The following is a 20,631-nucleotide window of genomic DNA, read 5'->3' on the forward strand; positions in this document are numbered from 1 at the left end:
TGTGGTACTACTGTTTTACATTTTAGATGTCACTTAAAAGTGAAAGTTTGACCTTAAAGATTGTAAGCTTATTTGACAGAGGATGTTCCAATTAAGCCATTCTTGATGCAAGATGGGCCCTCCGAGAGACGACTTTGTTCGTTTTTACGACGCTAGAAGGACACTCTGGTTCATTTACGCAACAGCTTGCTAAAAACAGGATTTCCTCCCCACACACTTTTTTCAATCATGAAATCAAATCTTTATTTATATAGTACCTTTCATACTTTAAAAGCTATACATGGTGCTTCACATAAAAAGAAAAGAAAAAGGTTTTGCATAAACTCAAGGTTTTTAAAGTGTTCAACTGATAGTTTGGAAATCAATGAGTAATGTTTTATAAATTGTGATTTCAGTCTCAATGAAAATAGTCATGATCATTTTCCCCCCCCTATATTCGCCCAGCCCTAGTTTTTGTGTAAAATAAAGTGCTCAAAAGAGTATATACTTTGGCCACAATGACAATTGTCCTTTAGATGCCCACTTCCACCTAATTTTAATTGATTCATTATTTAATGTTGTTATTGCTATTAAATGACGGGGGAGGAAAAAATGGCTAACTCAGCTAGCCTAAGTCACCTACAAAAATGGGTCAACACAAAAATTTCCGCCTCAAAATTAATAATTAATTTTAAAACCATAGCTACGACACCCAGAACCAATGTTTGGCCACTGACATTTGTTGCTGACTGATATTCCGCCAGCAACACATGTCCAAATTCCATGAAGCACGGAGTAATTGATGGAATAATCGACAGGGTAATCAATTCTAAAAAATACAGTGGTACCTTGGCTCACGAACTTAATTGGTTCCTACAGAAAGTATGTGAGCCGAAAAGTTTGTCTTCCAAACAAGTATTTCCCATAGGAAACCATTGAAATGAGAATAATCCGTTCCCAGGTCCCCATAAAACACAATTTTCTACTAAAAAAGCCTTAAAACTACACAAAATATACCCTATTTTATGTATAATAAATGTGCTATTGTATTGTAATTAAAGAAATACTGTACTGTATAATTTTATTTGCAAAACTTGCAACTTGCCTTTGTGATGGTACAGTAGTTGAAGGCTTGATGGAATGGAGTGAGAGGAGGGAGGGAGGGAGTTACTGTTTGGAAGGAGAGTCCTCCGGTGTGGCTTCTCTTCTTTGCTTCTTAGGAGACTCTTTATCCTTGTTGCTGACTAAAAACCTCTTAATTGACACCTGTTGCTTTCTGAGTTGTAAGGTCTTACGAAACTGAGGCATCACATTATCATTCATCATGTTGATGATTCTCATAGCCACAGTCTTTTCTGATACTGGTACTGTTCGATAAAAGCCTGCACATCACTCCACTTAGTTAACATGGTCTTGATGCTCTCACTTGATGCTGCAGCCATCTCCTTCTCCTCGTCCTCACATGACAACTCCTGAATGGCTTCCTTCTGCTTGTCCTCTTGAAGGCGAATCAAATCCTCTGACACCCTTAGCCACACACGCACCCTTAATAGCTTCCTTGTTCTTAAGAATGGTAGCAATGGTAGACTTAGCGTACTGGTACTGGGACGCTAAGTCACACAAACGCGCACCTCGTTCGTGTTTGTCGATGATCTCCTTCTTCTGCTCGACCGTAATTTTCTTCAATGTCTTCTTAGGCTTAACACTAACCTGTGGTGGGGTCTTTTTCGGTCCCATGGTAGCAAAAGTACACTCCAAAAGTACTCCAAAATGATCCAAAATGTCTACCGAACACAAACCACGTCCGCACTCAAACAAAGGGGGCGACGAACTGGGACGCCGTGAGCGTGCGTCAGCTTCTCGTGATTTCTCGTGTCGCGTGATTTGGTTCGTCCGCCGAAAACTAGTTCGTCAGCCGAGACAAAATGCTCGTGAATTTAATGTTCGTGAGGCGAAAAGTTCGTGAGCTGAAGCGTTCGTGAGCCGAGGTACCACTGTAATGTTAGTGACAGCACTACATCATCCAACCATCCATTCATGCATTTTCTTGTCGGGCCACCATGAACCAAGTTTTGCTGGCCATCATGTCCACAGCAGCACAGAGGAGTGATTAAGTGTAAACTCAAAATATTAAATATTAGATATTAAAAATAAGAATGTATTGATTTAATCTCATTTATTTATGAAATTAGTTCTGGTGGCCTGGTCAGACCAGCATCGGTGAACTTTGGGTAGCTTGATACAGTTATGTGTCATAAAGCCACACATCAACAACACAGATGCTAATGTTTACAGTATTTTGTATGCCTAATTTAAAATTCAAAATTACTGTTAAGCGTATAAGTAAAAAAAAAAAAATCAAAATAAAACATGTGGAAGGAATAAAACTAGGATTTTTTTGTTTATAATGGTTTCCCTATTGCAGAATTTTCACCTATTGCAGGTGTGTGTGGAACGTATGCCAGCGCCACACTTTTGCTGCATAAGCAAATGGCAGAGGCAAAGATTCATGGTTAGAGTTTCTTATTCTCACAATCCTGCTGTTGGTCTCACATTTTTATCAAGGTTAATGTAACAGCGCAGATGGCATTGGCAGTCCATGGCATGACCCGGACACGTTTGCCCAGACACGGTGGATCTGGAAGTAAATGCCGTGGCTACGGTTACCCCAGGGTGGCATAAATCAGTCAACAAGCGCATTTATCTTCAACAATGATTGGCTTTGACACGTACTGTGGGCAGGACCCAAGGCATGTATGAAGACATGAATAAACAGCACGACGTTAACCCTTCATGCCTCAGGAAACCTGGCGCCCGCCATTCTCATGCTCGGCCGCACAGGCACTAAGGGGGCTTCTGGAGGTACTCTGATGTAACACAGGTCTGTGTGTACAGAAGAACACGTGATTGTCAGATCTTTTATATACGTCCTATAGAAAATCAGAATGGAGCCGGCCTGCTTCGATTCATATACGACCACTCAGTCATTGTGCGGCGCATGTGGCTATTAAATTTGTCCTACTTTTGACAGAAGGTTTGGTGTTTTTATCTGCTGCACTACAGCTGCCCTGTCGGCACTGTTTGAGGCTAATATTACACTTTTACACTACAGTATAGCGCACGAGAAATACATCCTTTTTTTTATTTTTTATTTTTTTCTGGAGAGCTCAGTATTGTTCATTCGGTAATTTTACCAATTTGACATGTCATCATTCATTGCTCTCTCTCTTTTTTTTTTTTTTTTGCGTGTGTGTGTATATTCATTAGTTCACCAGAAACCTATTAAAAAATCCCATAGCATTCCCCTAAAATACATCCTAAGCTAGCTGCTAGAGACAGAAGCTGTCTGTTTACGCAGGCCCTTTCGGTTAATACCGCATAAAACTTTTCTGTCGCTCCGATCCATAAAAAGGACATCTCTGCCAATGCCAATCAATACATCGTCTGACTTAGAAGAAACGTGTTAGAAAAGAGCAGCTGCACGAGTCTCGTGTAAGTGTGAGAAACTAGCGGCCTTGCTAATTCGAGCGTGAGCGAGTCAAACCACCGCACACACGCGTATGTCGGATGTGTTCAGATGAACGGAAGGAAGCGTGTGCAATTGCTGCTTCTGAACTGGAGGATTTCTTCTGGCGTCTGTAAGACATCCAAAGGTTGGAGCATCATGATATGAACAGCATGAGTGTGAGTGGACAATGGAACATAGTCTCTGTTTTTCCTACCTCTTGGGTAAAGCTAATATTTTTTATGGCGAATCTCTCATTTTATGTATAAATGTTGTTTAGTAGGAAACACAAGGTCAATCGCTGTCCATTCTGGGAATCTGTACGATGATTTCTTCATATCTAGAATAGAGGTGGGGAATGTACAGTATATCAACATCAGTATTATTGTCAACAATGCTTACATTAGAGATCCTGACATTGACGTCACGTGTCCCAAAATGCCGTAACCGTTTTGACAGCATAGAAAAACGGCACACTTTAACAATGATTGATTGACAGCTGTTGTGGACCAGCTGCCCCAACGAGAAGAGGCAAGAAAAAAAAAAAAAGGATTGAGCATGCTCCAGGCTACCAAAAGAGGAACCAATGCGTAGACAATGTTGCACTTTGTAAATGGTGGCAAAATCAGCAGATGCTAACTGTTAACACACGCAAAATGTGGTGGAAATAATCAGTTTCGTTCATTTGTGTTGCTACGGTTTAATATATATTACACAGTTGACTTTTTAATAACTGATCAACAATATAAAGAAGGCTTTTTACGGTATAAATGACGGCGGCCGCAACCAATTTATTGAGATAGATGGATCGATTTTTCAGCTTAATTCATTTTCCACAAATGCAATATTAATCAGAATGCCGTTTTTAGACTAGTGGTGGTGTATAGAACATAATATTTTACTTGACTTCCCCTTTTCAAAGAAAAAGTGTATTATTGGACTTAATCTTAATTAAATGAGATACCCAGATGTCTCACAAAATGTTAAGCATGACCACGGTTCAAGATTTTTATGTGGATTTAGCTGCATATTTCCCCTGGAAATGCTGCTAAAATTCCAAAATGTACAACATTCGAAGCATTCACATTCAGAAGTTCCACTGTCTGCATATCCTCGTGCAATTCAATAGACCTTAGCTAACTAAACTAAGCACAAACTTTACCATTTCAAACCCCTCAGTAAAACAAGGGCAAATGTGAGTTTTAAAGTGGAACGCTCGCCTGCTTATTAATGGAGGTGGGTGAGCACAACACTCAGGATGCAATCCCATGTATTGAATGTCCATCTACTTTGTGTAATGCACAGCATGTTCTGTGTGTGTGTGTGTGTTTGTGCGTGCGTGCGTGAGCGTCGGCCATCCTTGACTAAAATGACCACTTTGAGTGGGCAAAGTAGCATGGACTGTGTGAGTGAGGAATGTTGTGAGTGGGCTGATGTACAATATTGTGATTTGCTAGTTAATCACATCAGTTTCATGCAGTTGTCCAGTGCACTGAAAATGGTTGTCTGCAGTGTTTTGCATATCGGAGCCACGAAAACAAAAGCCCCCAAAAATTTGGACATGTCATGAAACTGTCCAAACTAGTGACTTCAGAGACCCGTGCACACTTCTTGATGTCATTTCAGCAAGCACCAAGTACTTTTGTCCACCGTTAGCAAGTCTTACATTATCCGGGTCGTCCGAGATAATCGTCAGTGGTCATGTGGAAGGTTGAGACAATGCGTTGCTTCTGTTAACCGCTCTTCATCTTTTTCAGTTTTACGATACTAGTGATTTCCAATTTATTCTTTCCATTCCCGTCGTCTTGATAGGATTCTCCTCTGGAGATCAATATTACATTGTTTCCATTTCCATTTTTTTGTTTTTGTCATCACAGTCTGTTGTATCACAAAAATGCCAAAGAAAAAGCGAAATGACCACATGATGTTGGTTCAGCTTTCTAGACTTGTGCCACTTTACATGACTGTTTGTGGCGTTTGACAAGAAGCAGCACCGAATGGAGGTGTGGACTCTTTGCTGCTGGCTAGCCGCCATATGTTTGTCACTTGTTATCAAAGGGGTAGAATGTGGTGTGTGTTTTTTGTAACTTCTTGCAAAAGTGGTTGATTTATTTCAATTTATACTTATCACCTTAAGTATTATTAACAGGGATGTGATTTTTCCGCTAATTCGCGGAATTCCGCTTTTTTTTTATCCCCCAGCCCCCCCCCCCCAAAAAAAATCGATTTTTTTTTTTTTATTATTTTTTTATTAATTTGTAGTTCATTGTGTATGCACATGACTCCGACAGATAACATCTTCTGCTATAACAAAGACATTTGTGGTATGCTCTAATATGAATTACTTTTCATTTGGTCATGATACAATTATTTGTTCATGAAATATGAACTCTTCAACATTATTTATGTGTTAACTTAGTAATCACATTAGTTAGAAATGATGATATTCTCAGTGATAGTTTTTAAAAGCAAAGGCAGTCCAATGTTTTTGAATGTGACTGATTTTGAGTTGACTAAAACTGCCATTTTATATGGGATAGTTCAATATACATTGAAAATTTATGCTATTGTTTTGTCTATTTCTTTGTCATGTGAGTGCATTGAAAGTACTTCAAAACACCTAAAACCTGGACCTAGCTGGGTGCCAGCGGGCCCCAGACCCCCGGCTAAATTTTCAGATAATTTCACTCTGGTCAAATCACATCCCTGTATTAATTATATTAAGTTTTTACAATTGCAAATGGCAAATTAAAACGTCACCCAGTTTTAATTAGTTTTGAAGCAGCCATGTCATGGGTGACCCGGGGGTTACTTTTCTTGGCCATTTAGTCTATTTTTACTACTTTTTTTTCCTCTTCAATGATGGTTTTATATTTCTGCTGCAGTGTGCTAATGTGCTCTCTTGGTGGACTGCAGCATTTCCCCCTCTCTGCAGTGATATCAATGGCAAAAGGCCCTTAAAGCCATAAAGACTTGCCTGTTCAATTCCGCTTCAGTCTTTCTGGATGTCCATTTCTTTTGTGCAAGTGTGATTTATGCATGTATCGGACGGTGTTTCTGTTGAAGCGCCAGTTTGTTATGCTGGGATAGGCTATAACTCTGCACAAGAGCTAAAGAAAGCGGACACACCGAGTGCTGATTCATCTTCCTGCTGTCAGCGATACGAGCGTCTTGGGATCGTTCATCTCGTATTGTATCATAACCAGGAAATTGTTCACTCAAATTCATGGCGCTATTTCATGGATTATTATGCGCACAAATTGGCCTTTACTTTTTTTTTGTGGTGTTCAAATGGAGCACATTTTTGTCTAATTGTCAGATTTTAAAGCATTAAAAAGATTAAATCCAAATTCATGTGACGTCAACACTGGAACACTTCTCCTATGCAGACTCTGAAGGTCACATTTTCAAGAGGACACTTCATCAGGTATTTTTATCGGCTTTTTTTTGCCGCATCAGAGCTGTCGTAATACTAGATTTCACCTTTTGATACAGTACCTAAGGGATGTGATTTTTCCGCTAATTCGCGGAATTCCGCTTTTTTTTATCTCCCCCCCCCAAAAAAAATCTGATTTTTTATTTATTTTATTTTTTATTTTTTATTTTTTTAGTAGTTCATTGTGTATGCACATGACTCCGACAGATAACATCTTCTGCTATAACAAAGACATTTGTGGTATGCTCTAATATGAGTTACTTTTCATTTGGTCAGTATACAATTATTTGTTCATGAAATTTGAACTCTTCAACATTATTTATGTGTTAACTTAGTAATCACATTAGTTAGATATGATGATATTCTCAGTGATAGTTTTTAAAAGCAAAGGCAGTCCAATGTTTTTGAATGTGACTGATTTTGAGTTGACTAAAACTGCCATTTTATATGGGATAGTTCAATATACATTGAAAATTTATGCTAAATTTATGAATTTATGCTGCTGTTTTGTCTATTTCTTTGTCATGTGAGTGCATTGAAAGTACTTAAAAACACGGAAAACCCATGAGCTCCGGGGGGCTACGCCCCCCTTGTCCCCCCACCAGGGCCTGGACCTAGCTGGGTGCCAGCGGCCCCAAGACCCCCGGCTAAATTTTCAGATAATTTCACTTTGGTCAAATCACATCCCTGGAACCTAGTTCTATTCGTTCAAATAGAGAAAAACCCACATTGACCCCACATAATATTGTTTACAATTGCTGTGATACATAAACCCGAAAATTTAGACTAGACAAAGTGCAATTTTTTTTTGGACCATCTGCAACTAGAGAACACTGAAAATTACTACAATCCAGCCTAGAGGTGGATGACCATCTAAAATATCAGCAAGACTCACAAGACAAATGATAATTCCAGGGAAAGCCAACCTGTATTTGCAGACCTCTTTTGCTGCATCTTGGACACATGTTCATGCTTCAAAAATCAGAAGAAAAGTCAATTGACAAGGCTTTCATGGAAGTCTTGCTAGGTAGAAGCTTCTGTTCACAAAAAAAAAAAAAATCAAAGCTGCCCATCTCAACTTTGCCAAACCCAAAGCTTTTTGGAAGTCCCTCCTGTGGACAGTTGAGTCCCAAATTGATGTCATGTTTGGTGAAAAGTCATCACTGCATACCAGCAAAAGAACCGTCTTCCTCCAGTGAAGCCGGGTGGTGAGAATGTTAAGTTCTAGGCTAAGTTGGGATCTGTTTTCATTTTTCATTGCTGCTCATTTGTTGGCAGAATCGCACCAAAACAGAAACCAAGGAAAACCCCATTTGTAGCTCTGTAGCTCTTTAGCGGTGGTACCAGACTTCAGACAACAGGCAAAACAATACCTGTGCGAAAATGAGGCTCACATTCCCCGTAATCATTTCGTTTTGCAAACAGCGTCTTGTGAGTTCGTGAACCACGGTTCGACTGTAGTTAATTGTGCGGCGTTTGTAATCGCGACACCTTTTTATGTTGGGATGACTGTAAACCCCCTGGAGGTGTGTTTTAAGTAGGAAGGCAGGATTAGTACTTTGTCATACATAGCCCCCCCCCACCCCCGCCTGTGCAAGCAACGCTACTTGTGAAAGCAATGGCTTTACAACTTCAGAGAGCGCCGCAAAACAACAAACTGAGGATTAGAGAGGCGCTTCTGCGGAGTTATATGTTGGCATGTTTGACTTTGATCCTAAAAATGAAAATCCCAAATTCTGACGATGAAACAGGCCCGTTGCCGTTGCCCGACTGAACTCCCGTGTAGGATATCCCTGGCAAACCATCGTCTGTTCGCCCGTCTCCCTTCTTCTGCAGCCATCTGCTTGGATCACTGTGTGTTTACCGCCGCTGCCAACATACTACACAACTCCGTATGGTGCTTTCCGGGCCAGCACTGCCTGCCTCGCCTGCCTCGCTCACGTAAGCCCCGTCTCAAGAGGGAACTCACTCAGGCTAGGTGTGGGCGGATTTAGGGATGGGAAGCGTGTGAGGAGCAGCCTTTGTGACTCAATTTTGCATTTTGGTTTTGAAGAGACAGAGATGATTTCTGTGTTGCCTGACTTGCGCTCGCACTATGCACAACGTGTATGTGCGTGCGTGCGAGTGTGTGTGTATTCATTAGTTCACCTAAAACCTATTAAAAAATCCCATACCGTTCACCTAAACCAAACACTTCCAGCCAGAATCGTGAGGCTGTCAGGAGACCCGAGGAAGGACAAAAGAAAGGAAAGTGAAATCCAGCAGTTGCTAATATTTCTGCTGTGAAATGCGTAATCAGCCTTCTCCTACTGAAATACCCGTAACCAATTCCAAAATTCCTCATCTACAGGTTTGAGCTATCAACGCTTCAGGCCTCCTTTAGATCAACAGCACCATTGTATTGAAAGCGCGCACACACGAAAAGGTGCAGTGCTGGTTTGGGTGTGTTGCTACTTCCTTTGCTCGTAGCAGGGAGGAGATGCTCAAGATCAGTCATGACTGATACTACCGCCAATAGTTGAAAATGGCGGGTCAACTTCGAATTAGGGTTTCGAACCTGGGTTAGCATTTCAAACGAAGGTTAGGCTTTCAAATGAGAGTTTAAATATTAATTTAGGGTTTCAAATGAGTGTGGGTTTCAAATTTAGGTTTACAGCCAGGACAAGGGTTTCAAGATAATGTTTGGGTTCCAAACAGTGTTTGGCACACACTAAATGAGGGTTTTGGCGTTAAAAGCCTAGGTTAGGGTTTCAAACAAGAGTTGGGGTTGCACTTTTGGGTGTAAAACTAGGATTTGGGTTTTAAGTAGCCTTGCCAGCAAGCTGAATTCTCTCCGTTTTTGTGAGAATACATCTTGTACCGCTCCCGCTGATATGTTTGCAGCCGACCTTTTTTAGGTCGAACCAATGAGGCGTTGGGGGGGGGGACAAACCTAATAGACAAATGGACGCTGCAATTAATTCTGTTCTCACAGAATTACTCAGTTTACCTGTTGAATTTGAACAGCGAGAGGCACTTCTTGCATTTTTATCTGGTAAAGATGTTCGTACCCCCAAGACGAGACGGAAGGCGATATTTTCTTCCTTTGCCTTGATTGGTCCAAACAAACGTACAAAGATGCCGCATCGTCCAATCAGCTCAAAGTATTGTACAGCAAGTCCCTCCTTTCCCGAACGGATCTGCCAAGTGAAGTCCCAGATTGATAATGTGAAGAACTCCCTTGAGTGAATCACAATTATCAATCTGGCTTGTGGGGTTAGGTTTTAAAATCGGGTTTAGGTTTCAAACTACGGATTTAAGCCTGGATTAGCTTTTTAAACTTTTGAAAAAAAAATAAATAAATAAATAAAAAAAAATAAAATTTAAACCTAAGAATTTTCCTCATACGATATGTATTCATTTTAATCAAATTTGAGCATTTATAAATTAATTAGAATTTTAGGCCAGGGTTAGAGTTTAAAATTTTGCGTTTCAAGCCTTGGTTAAGATTTCAATAAAAGATTAGGGTTTCAAGACGATGTTAGGAGATTTAGTATGCTATTTTGGGGCATGTCGTCTCAGTTCTTTTAACTTGAAGTGTCAATCATAATCATAATTCATTACTACAATCCTGCAGTTGTACTCCAGTATCATCTCCTGTCTTCACATTTGTCTTTGTACATTGTGTCTTTGTCAGTTTGCAGCTTTCAATTTAAGAAAGTGCACCTTTGGCTCTTTAGAGCGGTAAATCCGAGCCTTCCAACTTGGGCCAGGGTGAGTGCGTATTGTACCGCAGTGCTGCAGTCCCAGCAGCAGCAGCAACTTTCTGTCCAGCTCTGCAGCTCTCTCTCCAGGCATCTGTTCTGCAATGCTCGACAACATGCCACAGTCACAACAAGCCTTTAGGGCACCATCTCAATTCATGAAAACACTTGATGAGATACTATCACTATTTTGCAAAGTTTTCATACATCTTAATTAATTAATAGACCAATGTAGACACCATACATATAGTCATATACTGTAGTACAGTACAATAGCAACTAGGGATCCAACTTTGGAGTCTTTCATGATTAGAGTCTTGCATCTGGCCGATTTTACTTTGACTTGCGCGCAATTATTTGTGATACAAGCACTGTATGGTGGCTGTCAACTCACTTCACAACAAGCAGCAGTTGGGGGGAAAAAAACAGGCTTCATACTATTTCTCTCCTCACCCATTTGACCATTACTGTCAAACTAAACTTTTATTAAACCCATTACATCAGCAAAGTAGCATTGAAATGAACGAAGGCGGCTGTCTTTTACGCACCGTCATCGCGATCACGTGATTGGATGATGGCGCTGCCCAGGGTATGTTATTCTAAATTGATACTTAAATCAGCTTTTTTAAGAAATCAGGTAGTGACATGCCTACTAATCAAATAGTGGAAAATGAATTTCATTGATGTATGAATAACATTGCTATCGTGGTATTAGGATAAGCAATGCATGTAGACACATAATATAACAATATTCACAGGTATAGTTTTATTCTGCTTTACTTACGTCTAACATTACTGCAGCTTACTGATGATGGATGGATATTGAATTCACCATAGACATTAAATATGGTATCAGGCCTGTGTGTGACAACAAACAAGCACAAGCTTTTTCCACAAGGTTACTCCACAACATTTTGTTTTTGATGTTTGTGGAGCGTTTCTGCCAAAATTGTTACTTCCCCCACAACTTTTCTACAAAGTGATAGGCCCCTTCTGCCAGAAAGCCTGCTTTGATTTCTGCCAACACAACCCACTCCTGATGCCTTGACACTGACAGATGACTTTTTAGGCTTTGTAGTAAATCAGCTCGCGGGTATTTTATCCATCAGGGTCACGCCATCGTCATCGCCGCCATCATCACCTGATGGCTGGGCTGGCCGCCGTCCCTTTTGTGCGTTGATTGAAATGAATGGGAAGGGGACGATAAACGAGTCCTTGGGAACTCAGGACGACGTATTCGCCGCTCACGGGAGAAATTGATGGGAGGGGAAAGTCACCTTTGGTGTTGTCGTTATCGTTATGAGCCAAGACTAGGTGAGCTCAGTCACCGGTGAAATGAGGTAGCACAAGGTGCTCATCCCAAGGCTTTGTCCGGGTGACGGATGCTTCTCTACTTTGTCCTCTGCTGTTAGCATAAAGAAGGGTGAGGTTGCTCCTGATGAAAATTTATGTATGCGTAACAGTTAAACTTCCAAAGTCTAAAACGATCCTTGTGACCACTAAAAGGGTCATGTTTGAGAATCAAAATTTCCCATTGAGATATTTTTTCATACAATCAAATGGAGAATAGGGACAGAGAGAGTTGGTGTTAATTTTATCTGCCATTTTTAAATTTAGTCTCAGTTTTAGTCCAGTTTCAACCACGCTTGTTAATTTTTAACATAGTTAGTCAACCTCATTCCGTTTTTATTTAGTCCAATTTTAAGTCAACTATAAATCTAGCATTTTAGTCTTTATTTTAGTCCAAGAAAACATCATTTTATCCTTCTATTTTTGGTTAACAAAAACTGTCAACGTTTTAGTCAGGGTCAGGGGTGTGAATCGCCTAGTACCTGGCGATTCGATTCGTGTAACGATTCAATTCGATACCGATTAATCCGGTTACGAATCTATAAAGTGATTATTGCGATTTTTTATTTTTTTTTTTACTCAAATTTAGAAAATACTATTCAGTAAACTTGTATATGTTTACTGTAAGATCTGTATAAAAATATTTTTATTTATCTGAAAATTCAGGCTTATAACACTAGAAATTAACACTAGACAGTCCTGCTGCGAATATGTAAAAAACATGAGTAATTGCCTTTTCCGTATTAAGTTTGAAGTGTTACTAAATATTGACATAAAAAAATATGATTTACAGATTATTTGATTTCTACGAAATTCACCTAAATTGCACCTATAAATAGTATTAAATGGCTTGAAGTCTGTTAATGAAGCGTTCACAGCGCTCGCCTGACAAAGCAAAAAAAAAAAAAAAAAAAAGGGCTGAATGACTGCCCGCACCTCAATAAATTCCCAAGTGGGGTCTCTTGTGTTAACCCAAAGCACCACGATGGAGTAAAAAGAAGTAACAAAATAAACCAAGACCATAATAATTAAGTCGGTAACTCCCTCCTTCGTGTTGGAGAGTTGATGTTTTGAGTCAAGTGCATTACCTAACCCAACACGATCTACTGTAAGCAGCCAGACACTTCACCCTCAGCGAGGCCACCCTCTCAGCAGCGCTGACCTGCTTCGAGAGCCGACGCTGAATTATTCATAGAATTGTGTCACCCAAAAGCAGCTGTAATTCACTCTCATGCATGTTGCAACCATAAAAATTTGAGATACTAATCAATATAGTTATAAATGTATGCAATTCCTTGTCGCTTCATGTTTTGTTTTGCTTTGTTTTTTTCCAATTTACGGAAGCGTATTGCATTCACTTGAAAAAAAAAACAACTCCTGTTTTTCTGACTATTTTTTTTTTTAGAAAGCTTTGTTTTTTTTTGAGTATTTTATTTAAATGTTCTTTTTTCTGGATATTATTTTCTGTTTTACTGATTTTTTTTTCTGTCCAAAAAAATATTCCGAAAAAACAGATTGAAAAAAAAATTGTTTAAAAAAACTGGGAGAAAAATTATTAAAAAAAACAGATTTTTATTTTTATTTGATTTTATTTATTTTTCTACATCTGAACTCCAAGTGACTTGTTGCAGACTCGCTAATAACAGAAACGGACACTTTCCCGCATAGCTCCATATGCAACAAGATGGTCATGTTTACTTACTGGCTCTCAATAAAGGAATGAATGTGTATACTGTATTGTGGTTTGTTCTCTAATGTCTGAGGGAAAACCCCTTTAAAAAAATACTCAGAAAAAAAAATATTCAGAAAAATACTAATTTTACAACACAGGGAAAAATTACTCAGAAAAAACAGAAAAAAAATATTCAGAAAAACAGAGGAAAATATATATATTTTTTAAAACAGAAAAAAAATACTCAAAAAAACCTGGGAAAAAAATATTCAATAAAACAGAAAAAAAATACTCAAAAAAACAAAGCTCCCCCAAAAAATTTGTCAGAAAAACAGGACTTTTTTCCCCCCCAAATAAATCCAATACGCTTCCGTAGCAATTACTGCAAATAATAAAGTAATTAAAGTTACTATGATGCAAAGTTGAGGTATGGCAGTTCTGCTCTGAGCCGCAGTGTGAGAAAAGGCCTCCATCTAGTGGCAGAACTGTATTTCTGCTTGATTTTGTAGTCATTTATGGTGAATTTGTTCTTCATGAGGTAAACAAATGGATTGGTTCTGTTTAATGCTGGAAGGTTACCTTCACATTCGCCACCCAACCAACTGTGCTTTTTGGCAAAGTAGCCTAATAAGACTTGTCAACCTTTTTGTAGCGCGTTCGTCCAAAAAAACAAATAAAGCTGAATTTGATTTCAGGCTTGATTCCACCTAATTGAAGATGCAAGCTCTGACCTTTTTCTCTTGCTCCTCTTTCCCCGGCAGAGGCACACGTCGGCGCTAGACGGTCCCTCGTGGTTGCGGTGAAAGAACACCACCCCCGGCAGGCTGGCCACGCTCCCTTCCTCCTGCCTCCATGTATCCTGAATCGACAACAGACTCCCCCGCTCGCCTCTCCCTCCGACAGACGGGTTCGCCTGGAATGATCTACAGGTGAGTCCAGAAAGACACACTTTTATGATGACGGTTTGTGGGCGTGTTTTATGTAAGGTCGTCCACATATGTTGAGAGTAGAGCTGTGCGAAATGGCTTAAAAAAAAAAAGACAAACATTTTTTTTTTTTAAAAACATGTCTGAAGCAGGTTTGCCTTTTCTGTTTTCACTGCATAGTGTCTCGTATGGATGTCTGGCAAAGATTGACTCTCGTAAAAAAAAAAAAAAAAAGGAGTAACAGAATAAGTAATCGAAGCTGTAACGCTAACAGTTATCTTTTGTGCTAACTACATTATCGCAACTTCAGGTAGCTTCCCAATTTAGCTATATTTCTGTTTCACGTAACAATCACGGAATCGGCGAACTCTGTGTTGACCACACACATAAGGCATCGTAAATATTAAACGGGTTGAATTAACATTTTTGATTGTTGGCACTGACCATTTTCCAAGCAGATTGGTGTGGGGAAAAGTCAATCTTAACACACCCACGACCACAGGTAATTGCTCAGGATGATATTTGAAAGGCATCCGACAATCACGTCCTTTTCTGACTTTGATCATTTAAATAGAATAGAAAAAAAATATATTATGTTGAGGCATGTTTTGAATGTGTGTACCCTGCTTAGCTATGATGAAGCTGCAATACAACAACAGTGGCTTTGCTAGGTTGTTTTGCTCCCATCATGACGATGCCATAATTCAAATTTGACATATTTGGTGCAGTTGCTGTTACTTATGCGGAGCGCGAATCCATTACATCAGGAAATGAGATTCAACCGTCAGAAGTGCTTTATCAATTAAAAATAACACCAACAGTAAATGTGTTATGATGCACATTGCTTAAATGTTGCATAGTCGTTGACTGTGTGGGTTAGTGTTACATAAATGTACTTTGTCAGCATAAGAGTCCACTAACACGGTGTGTGTGTGTGTTTGTGTTTGTGTTTGTGTTTACGCAGTACAGTGGACTCATTTGTTTGTCAAGATTAACCTGCATTCTCTTATTTGAACAGCAAGTGGCGCCATTGTTCAAATAGTGATAGTTGTTACTTGACAGGGATATTTTGTCATATTATGCTGGTTTTTGTTGTTGTTAGTTCTGTCCTTTTCACCTTTTTGTAGTGTATTGTGTATTTCTGCTTGTATCAATTTTGCATCCTCTATCCCTGCACCATTCACGCACAAACTCAAATGTTTCCACCACTAACTTCTTCCCTTTCCGTGCTTACATTAACTAGCGCCATGATTTCTGCTTTTTGTCTCCTGATGCCTTCAGTGCTCGCTATGGAAGTCCAAAACGGCAGCTGCAGTTCTACAGGTATTGGTCTTTCTTCTGTATCTATCCCTCACCTCTGCTACTTCACCTACATTTGCATTTCTAAGGTGAATTCCCTGTACTTTATTATGTACTTTTTGCACTCTCAATGCAGAGATCCGATTGAGCTGAATCAGCCGGAAATTTTTCCACAAAACCTTTTTAAAGTTACAATAGACAAGTCATAGTTATTAGCAAGCAAGTGTGGGTTTTACTTAATGTCACTTTTTGTAGTATTCTTACTTTACAAGTATAAAAAAAACCTTAACCTAACTATTTTGGCATTTGTGAATCTGCATATGCAGATTTTTTAGGAACTTATCCTCCATTCCTCTTCTTATCTTATCTGTTTGCTGTTTTGTGCTCAGGCAAGAGAAATAAAAATTTTGCTCTGGCGCCATCTGGTGGACTTTAATTAAAAATAATTATTGTCCACTTAGTCCTTAGCTGGGATAGGCTCCAGCATGCCTGTGTGACTAGAAAATGGATAGATTTTTTTACAGTATTGTACTGTAGTATCTGTGACTGAATGCGTGTGACCTTAAAAGGCTGGGCTTGGCCTGTCAAGGGACGCAGGCATCAATTAGTGAGAATATGAATTTGTTTGGCTGTTAATTGGCTAAACTGTCACTGCGTGTTGAATGACTTTGTGACAGTTGTGTCGTGTGAATATGCACTTAACTACTAGCAAGCAGCTGTGCCAATCCTTTGGGTGGGGGAACGATTCTCTCTAACTAGTGGCGGTAGGCTGTTTTAAATGAGCTAACAGTGTAGCTCACTTGGACATGCAGTGTAACTTCATTTGTAGATTTCAATAGGCACATAGCACATTACATGTTGATGATGATGATAACGATGATGACATGTCCACAAACCTAAAACATACTGTGTCATTTCATTTGCACTCTAAAATCTCACGATATAGTGAATAATCTGCGATACAGTGATGCTTGAAGTGGCCCGCGATATACAGTAAAAACTGACAGCTGCTCACATTCTGCTGATCTGAGTGCTAAAAAGCGGAGATGATGTCACCGTGCTTGTAACAAACTCATAATGATTTCTGGCATGGCGTCTTCGCCTTGCACTTTTCTGTCCTTTTTTATTTCATTTTTTTTTTTTAGTGCAAAATTGTCTGACTCGCTGCTCCCTCTTCCTCTACATGAGACCGATCGATACAGCCTCGTTCTCTCCGTCGCTCCGACGAGCCTGGCTGGCTAATGTTTGCTTAATCTGATAACGCAGTGTTTGTGTTGTGCTTACGGCATCATAATTAATGTCCTATGCCTTACATTAACATTAACCTCAATGTTATTCAGGATGAGGAAGACGGACCGGTCAGTCTGTATGAGGAAAAAAAATATATATATATATAAATATATACTTGGTCTTAACAGCTGTGATATTTCTTTTATCCACTAGTGTTAAAATAAAAGGTGGCGATTATTATACTCCAGGATTACAAAATTGGCGTGATTATAAAAAACAAACAAAATATTAATACTGTTTTGGAGTTGTTTTGAGGCATGCACACACGAGTATTTTCGCCACGCCCTCCTCTCAAAGCGAGCTAGCCTGCTAGCCTGCTATCCATTGTTCAAATAGTATTCATTTTTCAAAGTCTAACACTATAAGTTAGTAGACCTTACAGGCGATCAAGTTTGAACAAAATGATAGCTAATCACCAATTCGATCAGACAATGGAGCAATGTATCTATTTAAGACGTTTTATATTTACTCTACAGTCGACCACCGCCATTTGCGGAGTATAGGGACTGGCCCAAGACTAGAGTAAACCCACGTGTAATTGACACCAATTGAAATGCATGGAAAAAATAATATACCCCAAAAAGTATTCAAAAAATGAAATATAACATGACATGTAATGTCTTATTTTGTGGAGCCGATCAATGACCCTCATTGACTAATGCAGCCGATCAGATGGGTATAAAGTCTAATAGTGAGCGTAATTGAGTTCAAAATTTGCACTTGAAAGATCTACTTGTTTAAACTTTCGAAGGCAATTTATACACCAAGTAAACTTTTGTTGGTTTATACAAGGAAACCATACTTGAATGTATACATTTGCGCCTTTATTTATTTCAAAATAAAAGGAATGTTTTCAAATTGTTTGGTTGAAAAGGAACTTTACATAATTATAGTTAGGGGTGTGAATTGCCTAGTACCCGGCGATTCGATTCGTATCACAATTCATAGGTCACGATTCGATTCGATACCGATTAATCCCGATACAAATCTATAAATTGATTATTGCGATTTTTTTCAACTCAAATTCAGAAAATACTAATCAGTAAACTTGTACATGCACACTGTAAGATTTTAATGAAAATGTATTTATTTATCTGAAAATTCAGGTTGCAGTCTGTTTGAACAGCACTGAAATCAAATGTCAAGGCTTAATGTTCCATTAATATAACATTCTTCCATGCTTAATGTGTAAATCCTAACCCTAAATAAGACGTTTTGTTGAATATTAAAAATCGATTCGTCCGCATATTGAATCGATTCGAGAATTGCGCGCTGTAATATCGCGATATATTGCCAAATCGATTTTTTCCTAACACCCCTAATTATAGTGTTTCATTTAAAAATAATAATTGTTTTGTCCAAAAAAGGATCATTCGAATAATCGTGATTTCAATTACCAAATTAATTGTGATTAATAATTATTTTCATAATACAGTAATAAAAACTCATTCAAACTTTACAAATATTCACTACTGTTTACGCAACGTTTATATGTGCATGCTGCCAAGAATAGTACGAAGCCCGGAGGTGAACCCATGACCTCTGAACTGTGAGGTGGATATGCTAGCCAGTCATCAAGGCACTTACAGTATATCTCAAGGCACCACTAATTTCTAATTGAATTGGGGCTTAGACAGTCAATGTGATCCAAACAAATGGTATCTGACCCTGACCTGAACATATGCGTGGTTTTTCACACGGTTAGGTTGCGATTTGCGGTTTGTCCGTCTCTAGCTACATGTCTTCATGCAAGCGCGGCGGGTGGTTGCTCAGCATTTCTGTTTGTCTGTTTTCAACATGCGCTCAAGCCTGCGTAGCTGATTATCGCGCCGCTCTAAGTAGTCTTTCCTGTGCAACAACAATCAGAGGCTTTTAGCGCAAAAAGCTTTGGTGAATAATTCAGTGCTGATATTATTTGCTGAGGCTAGCAGAAACGGGACAGAGCCTCTAAACGCCGTAAATGGATTTCTTCCGGGAGGGGATGAGGCGAGGTGTTGCTTGCGGTGGTAGATGGCGGTTCGAGTGGCGAGGGGAGGGAAAAGGATGCGCTCCCTTACTCACTAATTGGTTTAGACGTTTCCAAGTAAGACACTCCCAGTTTGGGTGGACCCACTCGGTGGGTCTGCAGTGCAGTGTGGCTTTATAAGCGCCGGCACGCACCGTTCGACCTTGCTCATGAGCCGACCCCAAAGAAACCGGGTGAGTTTGAGCTTTCCGCCACTGGACAACGTTTGTTAGCATGCTGCGAAACGGGAACTTTGAAGTGTGCATGCTGCCTAGTTTTCAAGTCAACTTCTTAAGTTTGTCCACATGGTGAAAACTTGAATAATTCCAGCACATGTGAGCGGTTTCTTTATTAACTCTTTGAGTGCCAGACGTTTTCAGAAACGGGATGTCGCCAGTGCCAGCCCATTTAAGCATTTTGACTGATCTTTCAAGGTCCACAGAAAATTTTGTGTTTGGACTATGGAAACACACATACTACCAAATGAAAGATTGGACTCTCGTCTTTCATCAGAAAAAAAAGTTTGTTTCTACCTTATTCCGTTTTTCAGTAATCAACAATAGAAAATGGTTAGTTTCACCTCTGTTTTGAAACAAACATCTTTTAACGTCTTTGGCACTCCTCCATAGGATTTTACTAAACGTTATTTAACGTTTTTGGCAGTCAAAGAGTTAGGTAGTCACGTGATCGTTCCTTATCACAGAATTAATATATTTGGACACTTTTAATGTTTTAATAGTAAAGCCATGTATAGCACCCTTTTTGAAATAATGATGACAAATATTACGTCTTTTTTTTTTATAGCTAACTTGACAATTTTGTTCTTCCAAATTAGGAATTTGGATGTGGTATGTGATTTCATCTGGAATGCTCAGCCAAGGTCTAAGAGCTTGTAGAGTAATTGATTGTTTGAGTTGTATGTTTGTTCATTAAAATTCCAGCAGTGGTGTTTACATGCTGTTCCCTCGCGTTGGCGTAATCAACACAGTGCTGCCCTCTGTTGATTTATGGAAAGTGTTGGATTCTACTTGAGGATTACAGAGATGAAGAGATTTTAAAACGCAATGGTCTTGGGAGCATTTCCTTTGTCAAATGCCATTTTTGGTGAAGTGCATTTATTATTTTCGCTTGTGCTGGTGTTTGTTTATTCAAATCAAATTGTGGTTTTCGCTTTTTTTGTCCACACAAGAGTGGGATTGTGTTCACGTTTTCGCTTGTTGCATGTCTGGATGGCTTAAATGGCATGTGTCCTGTTTCTCGAGCACTTGAATGCTGCCTATCAGTGTCACCCTGCCCGTGGCGCACCTGTCGGGGGAGGAAGAGGCGGGTGTGGGGGGGGGGGGGGGTTGCGGGCCCGTGTTGATTACAGGATGCATGGCCATTGTACAACCCGGAGCACGAGAGATCTTTTCGAAATGGAGCTGGT

General features: G+C 39.5%; 1 protein-coding gene across 3 annotated transcripts in view; it reads left to right on the forward strand.

Annotated features, from left to right (window-relative positions):
• Positions 1 to 20,631, forward strand: part of kcnab2a (potassium voltage-gated channel subfamily A regulatory beta subunit 2a) — a 76,350-nt gene that overhangs the window by 15,108 nt on the left and 40,611 nt on the right. For 2 of the 3 annotated variants that reach the window (XM_077573001.1, XM_077573002.1), the window contains exons 2-3: positions 14,447 to 14,614; positions 15,893 to 15,934. In XM_077573001.1, the coding sequence (XP_077429127.1) occupies positions 14,538 to 14,614; positions 15,893 to 15,934 (119 nt within the window). In that variant the 5' untranslated portion in view covers positions 14,447 to 14,537. The remainder of the gene's footprint in view (positions 1 to 14,446; positions 14,615 to 15,892; positions 15,935 to 20,631) is intronic. The other variant, XM_077573003.1, reaches the window with a different exon arrangement.

The sequence above is a fragment of the Vanacampus margaritifer genome, chromosome 8, assembly GCF_051991255.1.
Source record: "Vanacampus margaritifer isolate UIUO_Vmar chromosome 8, RoL_Vmar_1.0, whole genome shotgun sequence".
Taxonomy (NCBI): Eukaryota; Metazoa; Chordata; class Actinopteri; order Syngnathiformes; family Syngnathidae; genus Vanacampus; species Vanacampus margaritifer.